The sequence below is a fragment of the Amblyraja radiata genome, chromosome 11 (assembly GCF_010909765.2).
Source record: "Amblyraja radiata isolate CabotCenter1 chromosome 11, sAmbRad1.1.pri, whole genome shotgun sequence".
Classification (NCBI taxonomy): Eukaryota; Metazoa; Chordata; class Chondrichthyes; order Rajiformes; family Rajidae; genus Amblyraja; species Amblyraja radiata.
This window is the reverse complement of record NC_045966.1, coordinates 4401957-4420452: the sequence shown is the minus strand read 5'-3', so window position 1 is coordinate 4420452 and position 18496 is coordinate 4401957. Positions and strand designations below refer to the sequence as shown.

Here is an 18496-nt window from a genome sequence, read left to right as displayed (position 1 = left end):
GTCCGACGAGCCAATCTTCACCAAGTAGTGTGAATCTCTCCCACTGATGGTGTAATGCATCTTGTCCAAGTAGTACGCATTGTTTAGAACGCTGGCTATTTTGCGGCTATCTTCGCTTGCCAGGGGAGTCACGCCGGTCGTTACTCTGCCTTCCTTGACTGCGAACATGATCCCCTTTCCAATGATGGAATTGGGGGCCGAGAACCAGTGCCCCGGCCTCTCCTTGTGCCCGACCCTGGAGAACTTGGGCAGGATGCATCCTTCCAAGGCCATGAAGGCGTTGTTGAGCCTCTCCGCAGCCTGCTGAACCCCTGAAACAAACTGAACACCAAATCATTAAAATAACGTCAGCAGTTCCATTAAGGAAAGCATTAAAACGCTCGCTGTAGACTTGAAGATTGAGTTTTCTCGTGATGTGCAACAGAAAGATGGGAAAATGGGATAACATTGAACTCGTGTGAACATGTTTGTTGTGGACTCAGTGAGCCGACAGGGCCTATTTCCAGGCTGAATCTGCAAACTAAACAAAACATTAATGTTCCTACAATAATTCTCAGGTAGACAAAAATTGCTGGAGAAACTCAGCGGGTGATGCAGCATCTACGGAGCAAAGGAATAGGCGACGTTTCGGGTCGAGACCCTTCTTCATATGAAGAAAGACTGGATAGACTCGGCTTGTACTCTCTAGAATTTAGAAGATTGAGGGGGGATCTTATAGAAACTTACAAAATTCTTAAGGGGTTGGACAGGCTAGATGCAGGAAGATTGTTCCCGATGTTGGGGAAGTCCAGAAGTTTAAGGATAAAGGGGGAAATCTTTTAGGACCGAGATGAGAAAAACATTTTTCACACAGAGAGTGGTGAATCTCTGGAATTCTGTGCCACAGAAGGTAGTTGAGGCCAGTTCATTGGCTATATTTAAGAGGGAGTTAGATGTGGCCCTTGTGGCTAAAGGGATCAGGGGGTATGGTGAGAAGGCAGGTACAGGATACCGAGTTGGATGATCAGCCATGATCATATTGAATGGTGGTGCAGGCTCGAAGGGCCGAATGGCCTACTCCTGCACCTATTTTCTATGTTTCAGACTGATGTGGGGGTTGTGGGGGCGGGAAGAAGAAAGGAAGAGGCGGAGACAGTGTGCTGTGGGAGAGCTGGGAAGGGGAGGGGAAAGAGGGAGAAAGCAGGGACTACCTGAAATTGGAGGTCAATGTTCATACCGCTGGGGTGTAAACTGCCCAAGCAAATATGAGGTGCTGCTCCTCCAATTTGCGCTGGGAAATCCTACAATAATTCCCAGTGACTTTAATTTTTTCTGCTGATTGGGCAAATCAAATTGGAAAAGGTAACGTAAAATGATTTTAGGACAGGTTTCCAACCAGGAATAAGTTATTTTAGTGTATTGAGACTAAACTTAATGATCTTATCCAAATTGTCTTAACTAATGATCACATAGCAACAATGGTCTGGGAAAAGTCATCCTGGAATTCATGTTCTGTTTGCATGTGAAAAATGTGGATTTGAATTCAATATCTTAAACGTAAATATCAGCCATTCAATGTGATCATGGCTGATCATCCCCAATCAGTACCCCGTTCCTGCCTTCTCCCCATATCCCCTGACTCCGCTATCTTTAAGAGCCCTATTTAGCTCTCTCTTGAAAGCATCCAGAGAATCAGCCTTCACCGCCTTCTGAGGTGTTGAACAACGTTACGGAGATTAGCGGTGGGACAAATAACTGAGGACATTTTAGAAATCATAGCATGGAATGAGTAAAACAAAGGGGGACAAAAGGGATGTACTAGAAAGAAATGGAAAAAATAGACAGAAAAACATTTTCCAAGTTTATCAAATGCAAAAGATTGGTGATGGTAAACATAGAAACATAGAAAATAGGTGCAGGAGGAGGCCATTCGGCCCTTCTAGCCAGCACCGCCATTCATTGTGATCATGGCTGATCGCCCCCAATCAATAACCCGTGCCTGCCTTCTCCCCATATCCCTTGACTCCACTAGCCCCCTAGAGCTCTATCTAACTCTCTCTTAAATCCATCCAGTGACTTGGCCTCCACTGCCCTCTGTGGCAGGGAATTCCACAAATTCACAACTCTCTGGGTGAAAAAGTTTTTTCTCACCTCAGTCTTAAATGACCTCCCCTTTATTCTAAGACTGTGGCCCCTGGTTCTGGACTCGCCCAACATTGGGAACATTTTTCCTGCATCTAGCTTGTCCAGTCCTTTTATAATTTTATATGTTTCTATAAGATATCCCCTCATCCTTCTAAGCTCCAGTGAATACAAGCCTAGTCTTTTCAATCTTTCCTCATATGACAGTCCCGCCATCCCAGGGATCAATCTCGTGAACCTACGCTGCACTGCCTCAATCACAAGGATGTCCTTCCTCAAATTAGGAGACCAAAACTGTACACAATACTCCAGATGTGGTCTCACCAGAGCCCTATACAACTGCAGAAGAACCTCTTTACTCCTATACTGAAATCCTCTTGTTATGAAGGCCAACATTCCATTAGCTTTCTTCACTGCCTGCTGTACCTGTAAGCCAACTTTCAATAACAGGTGTACAAGGACGCCCAGGTTTCGCGGCACCTCCCCCTTACCTAACCTAACCCCATTGAGATAATAATCTGCCCCCTTGTTTTTGCCGCCAAAGTGGATAACCTCACATTTATCTATATTATACTGCATCTGCCACGCATCTGCCCACTCACTCAATCTGTCCAGGTCACCATTCTGAAAAGGACCCGTTCACTCCTACTCTTTGCTAACCAATTTTCTATCCATGTCAACACCCTACCCCCAATACCATGTGCTCTAATTTTAGTCACCAGTCTCCCATGTGGGACCTTATCAAAGGCTTTCTGAAAGTCAAGATACACTACATCCACTGGCACCCCTTCATCCATTTTACTTGTCACATCCTCAAAAAATTCCAGAAGATTAGTCAAGCATGATTTCCCTTTCATAAATCCATGTTGACTTGGACTAATCCTTTTACTGCTATCCAAATGCCCCATTATTACCTCTTTAATAATTGATTCCAGCATCTTTCCCACCACCGAAGTCAGGAGAACTGGTCTGTAATTCCCCGTTTTCTCTCTCGCTCCTTTCTTGAAAAGTGGGATAACATTAGCTATCCTCCAATCCACAGGAACTGATCCTAAATCTATTGAACATTGGAAATTGACCACCAATGCGTCCACTATTTCTAGAGCCACCTCCCTGAGGACCCTGGGATGCAGACCATCAGCCCCAGGGGATTTATCATCCTTCAGTCCCATTAGCCTACCCAATACTATTTCTCGCCTAATGAACATTTCTTTCAGTTCCTCTACCCCCTTAGATACTCTGTCCTCCAGTACATATGGGAGATTGTTTGTGTCTTCCTTAGTGAAGACAGATCCGAAGTACCTGTTCAACTCTTCTGCCATTTCCTTGTTGCCCATAATAATTTCACCCGTGTCTGCCTTCAAGGGACCCACATTTGACTTTTCTACTCTTTTTCCCTTAACAAGAACGTATCGTTCGACAAGTTGGCAGTCTGCAAATGGTGGAGATATTTGGCTTTGGTTTCATACCCGTGCGTTATCGCGCTCCTGACTCTCCACGAGCTCGTACGGAGGTGCGGCAAAACGAATAGCCGGTTTCGGGAATCCGGGAATAATGTTGTACAACTGAAATCCGAACATCACCAACCAGCTTTTAACGTCTGCAGGAAAACAGAATTGAAACGTTGGTCACAGTCTACAGTAGGTTTCACCTCACATTTTTTTTTTTTGAATGAACGGATGAATGCTTTATGGCCACATGTTGTCAAGGCGCAGTGAGATTCTTTGTTACGCCCACACAAGGTATGCAAAGGGCCGCTACATAAAGGGCACCGACAGTTACAAAACCATCCCACGCCAGGCCCTCATTTGTTGTCCCCCCCTCCTCTCCCCCTCCCCCCCCACCCCACGCTGGCTCCTCTTTGTCGTCCCCCCAACACCCCATCCTCTCCCCCTCCCCCCATCCTCTTCCCCTCCCCCCCACCCCACGCTGGCTCCTCCTTTGTTCTCCACCCCCACCACATCCTCCCCCCCCATCCTCTCCCCCTCCCCCCACATCCTCTCACCCCTCCCACCCCATCCTCTCCCCCCATCCGCTTCCCCCCCATCCTCTTCCCACCAATCCCATCCTCTACCCCTCCCCCATCCTCCCCCCCACCCTCCCCCCCCACCCCATCCTCTCCCCCTCCCCCCACCCTCTCCCCCCTCCCCCACCCTCTCCCACCTCCCCCACCCCATCCTCTCCCCCTCCCCCCCATCCTCTCCCCCTCCTCTCCCCCTCCCCACCCCATCCTCTCCCCCTCCCTCCCCCCACGCTCTCCCCCCCACCCCATTCTCTCCCCCTCCCCCCCATCCTCTCCCCCTCCCCACCCCATCCTCTCCCCCTCCTCCCCCCCCCCCCCCACACCGGCTCCTCCTTTGTTCTTCCTGAACACACAGTGAAGCATGCAATTGGTGGCACTAATCCTTTTGCTGGATACTTTAATGACCACCATTTCTCTGTTTCCAGATGTGTAAGAAAGAACTGCAGATGCTGATAAAATCAGAGGCGGACACAAAATGCTGGAGTAACTCAGCGGGCGAGGCAGCATCTATGGAGAGACGGAACGGGCAACTTTGGGTCTCGTCCCGAAACGTCGCCCATTCCGCCTCTCCACAAATGCTACCTGGCCCGCTGAGTTTCTCCAGCGTTTTGTGTCTACCACTGTGTTCAGATGTTTGGTACTGCAGGTGCATTTGTATTATTTATTGACTCCATATTAGTTCAGGCCAGTGCTCTTGCTGTGATGGTACGTGCCGGCCACAGCATCAATGAAAAAAAAAGTTTTTTTCCCCCAAAGTTTTCAAATTTTAAATTGATTTTGGGCGGCACGGTGGTGCAGCAGTAGAGTTGCTGCTTTACAGTGGCAGAGACCCAGGTTCGATCCTGACTGCGGGTGCTGTCTGTACGGAGTTTGCACGTTCTCCCCATGACCCCGTGGGTTTTTTACAGGTGCTCCAGGTTTCCTCCCACACTCCAAAGACGTGCGGGCTTGTTGGGTTAATTGGCATCTGCAAATTGTGTGTCGGACAGTACTAGGGTATGGGATAGTCGCTGGGCGGCTCGGACTCGGTTGGGCCGAATGGCCTGCTTCCCTGCTGTATCTCCAAAGTCTGAAGTCTAAAGGGCCTGTCCCACTTGGCGATTTTTTTCAGCGACTGCCAGCATCATATCAGTGCCGCCAAAAGATTTTGAACATTTCAAAATCCATCGGTGACAAATACGCCGCGCGTTAATACGTTATCACACCGCGTATTTTTCGGTGACCTGATACGTCAGTCAATGATGCCGGCAGTCGCCGAAAAAAAACGGCAAGTGGGACAGGCCTGTTAAAAGTTTTCATTTATTAGTGCATTAAATTATGTTGATTGATTATAAAACCAATACAGAAGAGGGGAGGATATATTGCTGGAAACAGTTAATTGATAAATGCAGCTTAATTTTTAATTGATATGCGTACCGGCTTTGTGTCTAAAAAAATGCACCGATCTGGACTTATTTGCATCTGACTAGAAAGTAACTGTCAAGACTTGTTGATACAAAAGACTGCAGATGCTGGAATCTGGAGCACCACAACTTGCCACTAGTTTCTAAGAATGGGAGCGTTAGAAAGCCTAGTTCTCAGCTTTCCTTTCCATCCTGATAGAATTTCAGACAATTGCCGTTTACAACCAGGACCCATAATTGAGCGGGGATTGGCAGGGTGTGAGGAATGTTGAGGACAAGGTCACATTGCTGTCTGTAGAGGATGGTGCGCTCTGTGGCAGTGGCAGCCTATGATAAGTCAGGCTGCAGTCGACACACGTACACTGAGAAAGGGCTCCGTTTTTACAAAACATTTTACTTGCGGTTCAACCCACCCTCAAACTAATCATCCCAAAGACGTGCGGGTTGGTAGGTTCATCGGCCCCTCTGTAAATTTCCCCAGGTGCGCAGGGAGTGGGTGAGAAACATAGAACTAGTGTGAACGGGTGATTGATCAAGAGTGGCGTAGCGGTAGAGTCTGTGCTGGTATGTAATCAATTTTTAAAAAAACTAGATTTTGCAAAGTTTTCAAATTGTAACTTGATTTCGGGCGGCAGGGTGGAGCAGCGGTAGAGTTGCAGCCTCGCAGCGCCAGAAACACGGGTTTGATCCTGACGACGGGTGCTGTCTGTACAGAGTTTGCACGTTCTCCCTGTGACCCGCGTGGGTTTTCTCCGGGTGATCCGGATTCCTCCAAAGACGTGCAGGTTTGTAGGTGAATTGGCTTGGTTCTTGGTTTCTTGGTTTCTTGGTCCTCCAAAATATTCCAAATGGAATTCAAACTGGAGGTGGTGAAGGGAGGGCTTAAGCCGGAAAGGGTTATTGGGAAGAAAGAGCTACTTTAAATGTAGTTGCATCTGGTTGGGTAACTATAGTTGGGTGGAGATTATTCCATGCTTTAATTGTGCGGGGGAAGAACGAATTGCTGTACACATCTGTCTTTGTAGCTGGGATCACAAATTGTATCGAATGCCCTCGTCTGCTCCTAATTGGTTTGGGTTTGGTGTAGGTGTAGGTCTTGTTGGTCTACCAGATGCAACTAAATTTAAAGTAGCTCTTTCTTCCCAATAACCCTTTCCAGCTTAAGCCCTCCCTTCACCACCTCCAGTCTGTAAATTGTCCCTAGCGTGCGGGATAGAACTAGAGTACGGGGTGATCGCTGGTCTGCGTGGACTCGGTGGGATGACAGGCTTGTATCCACGCTGCATCTCTAAAGTCCAAACACTCAAATCCGACCACATGGTACATTGCCCCAAGTGAACAGATGAACGGGAGAACCCATGAGGATGATGGAAGCCCACCTGATCACATTGCTAATATTTATTTCAATCTGTTTAGACATTAGACAACAGGTGCAGGAGGAGGCCATTCGGCCCTTCAAGCCAGCACCGCCATTTAATGTGATCATGGCTGATCATCCACAATCAGTACTCCGTTCCTGCCTCCTCCCCATATCTTTAAGAGCCCTATCCAGCTCTCTCTTGAAAGTATCCAGAGAACCAGCCTCCACCACCCTCTGAGGCAGAGAATTCCACAGACTCACAACTCTCTGTGTGAAAATGTGTTTCCTCATCTCTGTTCTAAATGGCTTACCCCTTATTCTTAAACTGTGACCCCTGGTTCTGGACTCCCCCAACATCGAGAACATGTGTCCTGCCTCTAGTGCGTCCAAACCCTTAATAATCTTATATGTTTCAATAAGAATCCCTCTCATCCTTCTAAACTCCAGAGCGTACAAGCCCAGCCGCTCCATTCTCTCAGCATATGACAGTCCCGCCATCCCGGGAATTAACCTTGTGAACCTACGCTGCACTCCCTCAATAGCAAGAATGTCCTTCCTCAAATTAGGGGACCAAAACTGCACACAATACTCCAGGTGTGGTCCCACTAGGGCCCTATACGACTGCAGAGGGACCTCTTTGCTCCTATACTCAACTCCTCTTGTTGTGAAGGCCAACATGTCCATAAAGTCATTGGACTTTGGAGGTACAGCGTGGAAACAGGCCCTTCAGCCCACCGAATCCACGCCGACCAGTATAGTAATTATATCTGACACAATAGGGACAATTTAAAAATTCAAAGAAGCCAATTAGCCTGCAAACCTGTACGTCTTTGGACTCTGGGAGGAAACTGGAGCACCCGGAGAAAACCCACGCGGTCACAGGGAGAACGTACAAACTCCGTACAGACGGCACCCAAGGTCAGGATCGAACTATATAATATACTACTATATACCATATATATATATATATGTATGTGTATATGTATGTACATATACAGTATGTGATATATATGTATATACACACATTGAGCTTTTTTTCTGGGTTACCATATTGTTTACAATGTACTCCATATTGTGTTGTGCTGCAGCAAGTAAGAATGTCATTGTTCTATCTGGGACACATGACAATAAAACACTCTTGACTTGAAGCTAGGTCTTTAGTTTAGTTTAGAGATACAGCACGGAAACAGGCCCTTCAGCCCACCGGGTCCGTGCCGACCAGCGATCCCCGCACATTAACACCATCCTACACCCACTAGGGACAATTTTCACATTCACCCAGCCAATTAACCTGCCAACCTGTGGGAGGAAACCGAAGATCTCGGAGAAAGCTCACGCAGGTCACGGGGAGAACGTACAAACTCCGTACAGACAGTGCCCGTAGTCGGGATCGAACCCGGGGTCTCCGGCGCTGTGAGGCAGCAACTCTACCGCTGCGCCACCGTGATCTGCTGGTCGGCGCGGACTCGGTGGGATGACAGGTTTTTTTCCCCACACTGTATCTCTAAAGTCTCAACACTCAATCTGACCACAAATCCGGTCCCTGGCGCGGCCAGGCTTTGCCGCCGCGCCGCCCAGCCCGGTCGATGGCCCGCCTGCTTACCCGTGACATAATCCTCCACGTCCTGAACGTTGCTGAGGGGGTTGTTGTTCTTGAACATGTAGAGGCTGAAAGGGGCAGGGTCTTTGCCAATATCATTCCAGATGGAGTAATCGGGGGCTGTCCAACGCCCAGCTAGCACGTCGTAGTCCCTCTGGCCGAGGTGGACCAACTTGGTGAGAGAGTCGTACAGGCCTCCGTGGAAACCCACCACCAGTTGAAAGTCAGTGTTGGAGTCGTGGTAGATTTCTCCGTAGGCGGTGTAATGGAGCAGCTTGATCATCAGCCCTCTGCTGCTGAAGACTGCCATGGGCGTGCCGGTGTTATCCGAGGCGATGTAGAACTCTTCCCCGCTGCTGATTTCCATGGCAAAGAGATGCCCCTGGAGGTCGTAGTACAGGGAGGTGATGTCTGAGCTGGAGTGGTTGTACACATGTGTGACCCTGGTTGGATTGTTGAGGTCGGAGTAGAAGAACTGCAGGTGTTGCCCATAGTTGGTCTTGGTGGAGACCCTTCGCCCCAGGCCGTCGTAGCGATACTGTATGCTCCACCCGTTGGTTTTGCTGTAGACCCGGGTGAGCAGACTCTTGGAATTGTACTCAAATACATCAGAGCCTCGCTGAGAGAGCAGGCCATCCTCATCCAGCTTGTACTGCACGTCTCCGAGCCGGGTAATCCTGTCCCTCAGGTCGTAGCGCAGAGGCATGAGGCGAATGCTGCTGCCAGGGTTCAGGAGGTGTAGGTTGCCATTCAGATCGTAGCTGTAACGCCACGTGACTTTGTCATTGACTGCGACAGTCTGCAGCTGGCCATCTCCGTCATAGTCGTAGGTGTACTTGGTCGTGTTGGCGTAAGGGCCGAGCTTAATCTCTCTCTTGATCACTGCGCCCACGCTGTTGTACTGAACGGTCATCCAGTACATGAGTGAGCGGAATATCTCGTACTGGACTTCCTTGATGCGCCCGTGGGTGTCAAAGTGCTTACTCAGCGTCATCACAGCCGTGGTGATGATCTGGTTGATGTCGTAGTAGATGACGCCGAACTTGCCAAAGTGCTCCACCTTGCCCGAGATCTCGTCGTAGCGGTACACGTCGACGGGCAGCGGCGTCTCGCTGATGATGGGCTTCATGCTGGCGATGCGGAAGCTGTTGTCATGGTAGGTGTAGTCGAAGCGGGCGTTGACCATGCCTTCCTCCGAGAAGCGGTAGATCTGGCGGTCGATCAGCGGTCCCACCTTGCGGTAGCGGATGGTGCAGGAGAAGCCGCCGTTCTGCAGGTTGACCATCTTCAGCACCCCGGTCGATTCGTCGTATCCGAAGGTGACGGCGGTGCTGTCGTACAGGATCTCTGACAGCTTGGACAGCTTGCCGTACTTGTAGAACACCTGCCGCCCAGTGCCCAGGTAGGCGGACTTCAGTATTCGCCCCTCGGTGGTGAAATCAAAAACCATGGACGCGTTGCTCTCGGGCGGGTGGTAGATGTTGCGGATGTAACCGATGGAGTTGTGGGTGGACATGGTGTGCCGGGCCACGCTCGGCATGGTCACCGCCTGCAACCGATCCGTCTGGTCAAACTCAAAGATGTATTGCCGCTGGCTCTGGAGGAGGAGGACCATTGACTGTTTGAAAGAAAAAAACGTGTTTTAGAAACAGGATCAATCAAACACACTCACAGTTCCACACCAAGTGCTGGAGCAACTCAGCGAGTCAGGCAGCATCTCCGCAGACGCCTGAAGAAGGGTCTCGACCCGAAACGTCACCTTAAAGCGCGATAAAGTGAGTCAGACGTTGTGGACTCAAGGACGAGCTTCATTAAGGGCCGGTCCCACTTGGACGACCTAATCCACGAGTTTAGAAGACCCTAGACGAGTTGGAAAAAAAAGTCACGGTCGTGTTGACTCGCCGAAGTAAAAGACCTCCTACGACTATGTCTACGACCTCCTACGACTATGTCTACGACCTCCTATGTCTATGTCTACGACCTCCTACGACCCCCCCTCGACCTCAGTCTTCCACACCTAAGACCAACTACAACTAGCTACGAGTGGAAAATTATCACATGATAAAATGATGTCATGTTTGCATTTTTTTCTCGACTACCATCACGATCTACTACGACCTACCTACGACCTACCTACGACCAACCTACGAGTAAAAAGTATCAATTTTTTCCATGCCGACCTTTTATTTACTCGTGGACATTTTTTATCAGGCTGGAAAAAACGCCGCGACCTACTTGAGACCACGAGTACGCGGAGACCACTCACGAGCATGAGGAAGAGTTACGAAGACCTCCCACGACCTCGTGGCGACCATGCTGCGAGTATGAGTCAAGGGCAAACTCGGCAGAGGTCGCCAATTAGGTCGTGAAGGTGGGACAGGGGTTTTAAACAAAAAATAATTCCAAAACAAGAGCATTGTTGCTGAGCCCAGAGTAACTGCGTGCCGCTGCTGCAGGTCACTCCCTCAACTTCCTTTCTAACCCCCGCCCCTCAGTCACGTGCCTCTTACCTCTTGATGAACGAGGGTTCGATTAACCAGTGGCCCGACCACCAGATGGCGCCACAACCTATTCCTTTTCTCCACAGATGCTGCCTGACCCGATGAATTACTCCAGCATTTTGTATCATTTTTAATAAACCTACATCTGCAGTTCCTTGTTCCTTCATGGTGATAATTAGTTTGCATCTCACTGTTTTCATAAGCAGCACAGCAAGTCCTTAGACTGATGCACTACAATGCTGGGAACTATATTTCACACTCTGTGTTACATATTTACTTTGCTTTACGTACTGTAACTGACGTTGAACCTATTGTATCTATGTATTGTAGTAACCGATCTGTTTGGACATCAGTGCACGTGCCGATAATAAACCTAACCTTAAATAATAAACTTATTTCAACCAAACAGGATACAGAAGCACTAGACAGGGCTCTTAAACATAGCGGAGTCAGGGGATATGGGGAGAAGGCAGGAACGGGGAACTGATTGGGGATGATCAGCCATGATCACATTGAATGGCGGTGCTGGCTCGAAGGGCTGAATGGCCTACTCCTGCACCTGTTGTCTATTATCTTTAAACAAAATGAGAATATTATTTCGCTGCAATCAGTGTTAGAACTGGAGATGTCACGATGTTTTGTTCCATGGCTTTTCTGGATTCTAGTGTGTTTGTACGAGGGCAATAGATGGTTGAGAGAGTGCAATCTACCTGATCTATTTTGCTCATGATGTTATACCCTCTTTGCGACATGTTTACAAGGAACACATAACAAAGTCTTTGGAATTTCAGGCAAGAAAGCCAGTCCCACTTTATAATAAACATTTAGATCTTACAGTGTGTCTGCCAAGTGTTCATGTAATCCCCCCCCCCCCCCCCCCAGGGAAATGATTGAATGGCGGTGCTGACTCGAAGGGCCAAATGGCCTCCTCCTGTGTCTATTGTCTATTGTCTATTGACTCTGCCAAGTCTGTCACGGAGCGTTGGATCAATTAGTTAGAGAGAGGTTGCGGGCGGGAGCCCGTGAGCGAGTGCTCGGCCGTCTGGTTCTGCCGCGCGGCAGGATTGCTTCCCTGCTAATAGAGCAAAACTGGCAAATAAATCATAGCCTTGTGTGCCTTTGATTGGATCAAGGTGCCACAAGCAAATTCATCATCATTTTCATAAAGGCTTAAATAAATAGCACTTAAAGAGGAAACATTCACGGTACACTGGGATAGCGTAAACAGCAATTCCAAACAACTGACATATTGAGATAAATGCTTTTCTTCCCTGTCTCACTGTGATTGCACAGACAGAGCATTGCTTCACTACCCTTGTTTTTTTCCTCTATTCGCAAACTGCTCCAATAAGCATCATATGTATTTGTTGACAGCAATTCAATATAGAGTTGATTTTTTTTTTTTGGCGCAAACTGGATAATTGTGGTAATATGTTATCCTTAGTACCATTGGGATAATCACGGGCGTTTAAAAACGGATAACATTCAATGGACCAATTATTCTAGTTGCCGCGCGCGAAGGAACTGCAGATGCTGGTTTACACCAAAGATAGGCACAAAAAAAAGGCTGGAGTAACTCTGCAGGACAGGCGGCATCTCCCCCCGTGACCTGCGTGTGGGTTTCCTCCGGGTGCTCCGGTTTCCTCCCATGTCCCAAAGACAATAGACAATAGACAATAGGTGCAGGAGTAGGCCATTCGGCCCTTCGAGCCAGCACTGCCATTCAATGTGATCATGGCTGATCATCACCAATCAGTACCCCGTTCCTGCCTTCTCCCCATATCCCCTGACTCCGCTATCATCAAAAGCTCTATCTAGCTCTCTCTTGAAAGTATCCAGAGAACCAGCCTCCACCGCCCTCTGAGGCAGAGAATTCCACAGACTCACAACTCTCTGTGAGAAAAAGTGTTCTAAATGGCCTACCCCTTATTCTTAAACTGTGGCCTCTGGTTCTGGACTCCCCCAACATCGGGAACATGTTTCCTGCCTCTAGCGTGTCCAAACCCTTAACAATCTTATATGTTTCAATGAGATACCCTCTCATCCTTCTAAACTCCAGAGTGTACAAGCCCAGCCCCTCCATTCTCTCAGCATATGACAGTCCCGCCATCCCGGGAATTAACCTTGTAAACCTACCCTGCACTCCCTCATTAGCAAGAATGTCCTTCCTCAAATTAGGGGACCAAAACTGCACACAATACTCCAGGTGTGCTCTCACTAGGGCTCTGTACAACTGCAGAAGGACCTCTTTGCTCCTATATTCGATTCCTCTTGTGATAAAGGCCAACATGCCATTCGCTTTCTTCACTGCCTGCTGTACCTGCATGCTTACCTTCATAGACTGATGAACAAGGACCCCCAGATCCCGTTGTACTTCCCCTTTTCCCAACTTGACGCCATTTAGATAGTGGTCTGCCTGCCTGTTTTTGCTACCAAAGTGGATAACCTCACATTTGTCCGCAGTAAACTTCATCTGCCATGCATCTGCCCATTCCCCCAACCTGTCCAAGTCACCCTGCACTCTCATAGCATCCTCCTCACAGTTCACACTGCCACCCAGCTTTGTGTCGTCTGCAAAGACGTGCGGGTTTGTAGGTTAATTGGCCCTCTGTGAATTGCCCCCTGGTGTGTAGGGAGTGGGTGGAAAGTGGGATAACACAGAGCTTGTGTGAACGGGTGATGGATGGCCAGCATGGACTTGGCGGGTTGAAGGGCCTGTTTCAATCCATCCATCAGCATTTTTGCCTTTGTGTTCATTTTGCATTTCTTCTGCACTTCAATTATTCATTCACCCTCACACGGTTAACACTGCCCACCTCGGCAAACGACAATCTTGATTTACTGGAATCAATTAATTTTCAGAACAATTGGTTAGCAGCTGAGAAGAATCGAAGATAGACATAAAATGCTGGAGTAACTGAGGCAGCATCTCTGGAGAGAAGGAATGGGTGATGTTGCGGGTCGAGACCCTTCTTCAGAAGAATCATTTCCCTGGGGGGGGTGAGAGGATTACATGAACACTTGGCAGACACACTGTAAGATCTAAATGTTTATTATAAAGTGGGACTGGCTTTCTTGCCTGAAATTCCAAAGACTTTGTTATGTGTTCCTTGTAAACATGTCGCAAAGAGGGTATAACATCATGAGCAAAATAGATCAGGTAGATTGCACTCTCTCAACCATCTATTGCCCTCTTACAAACACACTAGAATCCAGAAAAGCCATGGAACAAAACATCGTGACATCTCCAGTTCTAACACTGATTGCAGCGAAATAATATTCTCATTTTGTTTAAAGATAATAGACAACAGGTGCAGGAGTAGGCCATTCAGCCCTTCGAGCCAGCACCGCCATTCAATGTGATCATGGCTGATCATCCACAATCAGTACCCCGTTCCTGCCTTCTCCCCATATCCCCTGACTCCGCTATTTTTAAGAGCCCTATCTAGCTCTCTCTTGAAAGTATCCAGAGAACCGGCCTCCACCGCCCTCTGAGGCAGAGAATTCCACAGACTCACAACTCTCTGTGTGAAAAAGTGTTTCCTCGTCTCCGTTCTAAATGGCTTACCCCTTATTCTTAAACTGTGGCCCCTGGTTCTGGACTTCGGGAACATGTTTCCTGCCTGGTTCCAACATCGGGAACATGTTTCCTGCCTCTAGCGTGTCCAAATAATGAATGAATGATCGGTTATTGATGGATATATTGTCTGGAGAACTCCAAAGATTCTCAGCACACAGCCAGAAACATACAGAACTTCATGCAGACACAAAGAACTGCAGATAGACACAAAAAGCTGGAGCAACTCAGCGGGATAGGCAGCATCTCTGGAGCGAAGGCAAGAACGGAACTCGCTATGAAAAGATGGAGGGGACGGGGGCCACAATGTTTTGGTGGCCGCGCGCGCATGCGCACACTCACACATACACGCGCGAGGCTTCGGAGGCTCAATCTCAACTCTGCCTGTCTCACCGGGTTAACTCCAGCCCTGTCTGGACTGACGGGATACCAGCGCTGCTTCTCCGCGCTGGCCATATTTCCCGCAAGTCCAGGGAGGTTAACCTGGCGGGACAGGCAGAGTCAGACTCCCGACCTCTCTGGCCACCCATGGGGGGAGGGGGGCAATCGGGACAGTACCGGAGACCCGGCCGGGATCGCCCACTTCTCAAAACATGGGGGGGGGGGCGTGTCGGGTCAAGAACTGCAGATGCTGGTTAAACAAAAAAAAAGACACAAGTGCTGGAGTAACTCGGCAGGTCAGGCAGCTTCTCTGGAGAACATGGATAGGTGACTTTTCAACAGGACTCCCCCAACATCCTTTCGCTCAACCCTGAACCTTACTGTCGATAAAATATTTATTTCACCAGAATAATGCGTTTGATTACCTTTAATGGAGGCTGTCACGAAAAACAGAATTAACAAATTGAAACTATGCAAGGCATTTTAATACTTACAAAGCCAACCTCACTGACGTGCAGGGATATTTCTGAATCTATAGCTTTCATTTTCCGCTTAACAGATTTATAGTGAGTTACTTGCCGTAAGATTTTTTTTTCTTATAATCTTTCCCCAACAGGAGGTTAATTGGCTTGGTATGAATGTAAATTGTCGCTAGTGTGTGTAGAATAGTGTGAGTGTGCGGGGATCGCTGGTCGGTGCGGACTCGGTGGGCTGCAAGGTCTGTTTCCGCGCTGTATCTCTAAACTAAAATGGACGGCACAGTGGTAGAGTTGCTGCCTTACAGCGCTTGCAGCGCCAGAGACCCAGGTTCCATCCTCACTACTGGTGCTGTCTGTATGGAGTTTGCACGTTCTCCCCGTGACCGCTTGGGTTTTCTCCGAGATCTTCGGTTTCCTCCCACACTACAAAGACGTACAGGTTTGTAGGTTAATTTGCTTTCTATAAATGTAAATTATCCCTGGTGTGTATAGGATGGCGTTAATGTGCGGGGATCGCTGGTCGGCGCGGACTCGGTGGGTCAAAGGACCTGTTTTAACATTGTATCTCTAAAAGATCAACAGCATGCATGGCTTTCCTTGCCTCCATCTCTGCACGACCCCATTCTGAAAAAGGGTCTCGATGCCCTCTCACAGCTCCCCCTCTGTGCCTTATTTGGTCCTCGTTTCCTGCCTCCAGAAACCCCCCCTCCCCCCCCCCCCGTCCAAACCTTCAGTCTGAAGAAGTCCCGAGCCGAAACATCACATCCTTTTTCTCCACAGATGCTGCCTGACCCGCTGAGTTACTCCAGCACTCTGTGAAACGTCACCTATCCATGTTCTCCACAGATGCTGCCTGACCCGCTGAGTTACTCCAGCATCTGTGCCTATCTTTAGTTTTTAGTGCAGTTTAGAGAGACAGCGCAGAAACAGGCCCTTCAGCCCACCGAGTCCGCACCGACCAGCGATCCCCGCATATTAACATTATCCCACACACAATAGGGACAATTTTTACATTTTACACCAAGCCAATTAACCTACAAACCTGTACATCTTTGGAGTGTGGGAGGACACCGAAGATCTCGGAGAAAACCCACACAGGTCACGGGGAGAACGTACAAACTTCGTACAGACAGCACCCGTAGTCAGGATCGAACCCGGGTCTCCGGCGCTGTGAGCATTGTAAGGCAGCAACTCTACCGCTGCGCCACCGTGACTGCCCTAAATTGCCCATGCCCAAGGCGGCCATTTTGTGTGGACACGAGAGTGCAAGGAATGCTTTTTTTCACAAGTAGATGTTGAGCGACTGTGCTGGACACAGAGACACAGAGCTGCACTGGGGGAACACATGCCGACCAAGTTGGCATTCTTTAGTTTGAAGTGGCCGGGCGAGGAGAGGGACGACTGTTCGCTCGATGATCCGCGTGGAGGCCACGGCTACAACGGGCCTTCATGGCCAGCTGCAGCTGGGACTTTGGAAACGCCGCCTAAACTAGGCGACACCTCACTCAGTGTCTCAGTTGGATCTTCCTGTACATTCTGGGATTGTACTTGTGCTTGGCAATCATTTCACCGAATTGTGTGGGAGAAAAAGGGCCGAATGGCCTACTCCTGCACCTATTGTCCATAAAAACGAATTTTACTTTACCTTGGTACATTTGATAATAAACAGCCAATGAACCGTTGAATTTTAAGTAAGCCCCCTCCTCCACCCCAGTGTGCACCAGTTTCCACCACTATCCCACTTCTCTCTCCCCGTGACCTAGTGGGTTTTCTCCAGGAGCTCTGGTTTCCTCCCACACTCCAAAGATGTACAGGTTTGTAGGCTAATTGGCTTTGGTAAAATTGTAAATTGCCCCCTAGTGTGTGTAGGATAGTGTTAGTGTGCGGGGATCGCTGGTCGGCACGGACTCGGTGGGCCAATAGGGCCATGCTTTATAACTAAACTAAACTGAACTTCCCTGTCTAATTCATTGCCAACACACGTTATCCCTCTCTACCCTCTCTCCCCCCACCCCCCCCACCCCCCACCCAACAGCCTTGTCTAATTAACTGCCAACAGTCTGAAGAAAGGTCTCGACCCGAAACGTCACCCATTCCTTCTCTCCAGAGATGCTGCCTGTCCCGCTGAGTTACTCCAGTTTTTTTATGGAGGAGCAGCAACTCATATTTCGCTTGGGTAGCTTATACCCCAGCGGTATGAACATTGACTTCTCCAATTTCAGGTAGTCCCTGCTTTCTCCCTCCTTCCCCTCCCCTTCCCAGCTCTCCCACAGCCCACTGTCCCCGCCTCTTCCGCTCTTCTTTCCGCCCCCCCCCGCACACATCAGTCTGAAGAAGGGTCTCGACCCGAAAGGTCACCTATTCCTTCGCTCCATAGATGCTGCCTCACCCGCTGAGTTTCTCCAGCATTTTTGGCTACCTTCCAGCTTTTTATGTTGCATTTTATTTTTCCGACCTCCTCCTACTCTCTCTCCCCCCCTCTCCCAATTGCCCTGGCTAATGAGTTGCCAACGTACTTTGTCTCTCTTTCTCCCCCCCTTGCCTCCATCTCCTCTCTCTCTCTCTCTCTCTGTCTCTCTCCCCCCCCTCCCAATTGCCCTGTCTAATGAGTTGCCAACACCTCTCTGTCTCTCTCCCCCCTCTGCCTCCATCTCCTCTCCCTCTCTCTCTGTCTCTCCCCCCCCCCCCCCCTCTCCCAATTGCCCTGTCTAATGAGTTGCCCACGTACTTTGTCAAGGTAGGCGTAACTCCAGACTTTCCCATCGGAGAAGACTCGGGACACGATCCTGCCCAGATCATCGTACTTGTTCCTCTCGCTCATTGTCCCCCGCTGAACCCCGACCACCTTCCCACTGGGAGAGTAGGAGACGTTGACGGCAGCCAGCCCGCTGCTGGGGAGCCAGATCGCGGGGCGGCCCAGGGAATCGTAAATAATCCTCAGCGTGAACTTGCGGTGATCGTCGTAAATCTTCTCCGTCCGCGAGTTGCGGTCGAAGTCAATGGAGAGCAGATTCCTCCCGTGCACCTGTTTAAAAAAATGAAAGGGGCCAC

General features: G+C 49.1%; 1 protein-coding gene across 5 annotated transcripts in view; it reads right to left on the bottom strand.

Moving 5' to 3' along the window:
- tenm2 (teneurin transmembrane protein 2) overlaps positions 1 to 18496 on the bottom strand; it is a 1259968-nt gene that overhangs the window by 1388 nt on the left and 1240084 nt on the right. For all 5 annotated transcript variants that reach the window (XM_033029203.1, XM_033029204.1, XM_033029205.1 and 2 more), the window contains 4 exons: positions 18174 to 18470; positions 8511 to 10125; positions 3591 to 3721; positions 16 to 321 (listed from right to left, as the gene is read on the bottom strand). In XM_033029203.1, coding sequence (XP_032885094.1) covers positions 16 to 321; positions 3591 to 3721; positions 8511 to 10125; positions 18174 to 18470 — 2349 coding nt within the window. The remainder of the gene's footprint in view (positions 1 to 15; positions 322 to 3590; positions 3722 to 8510; positions 10126 to 18173; positions 18471 to 18496) is intronic.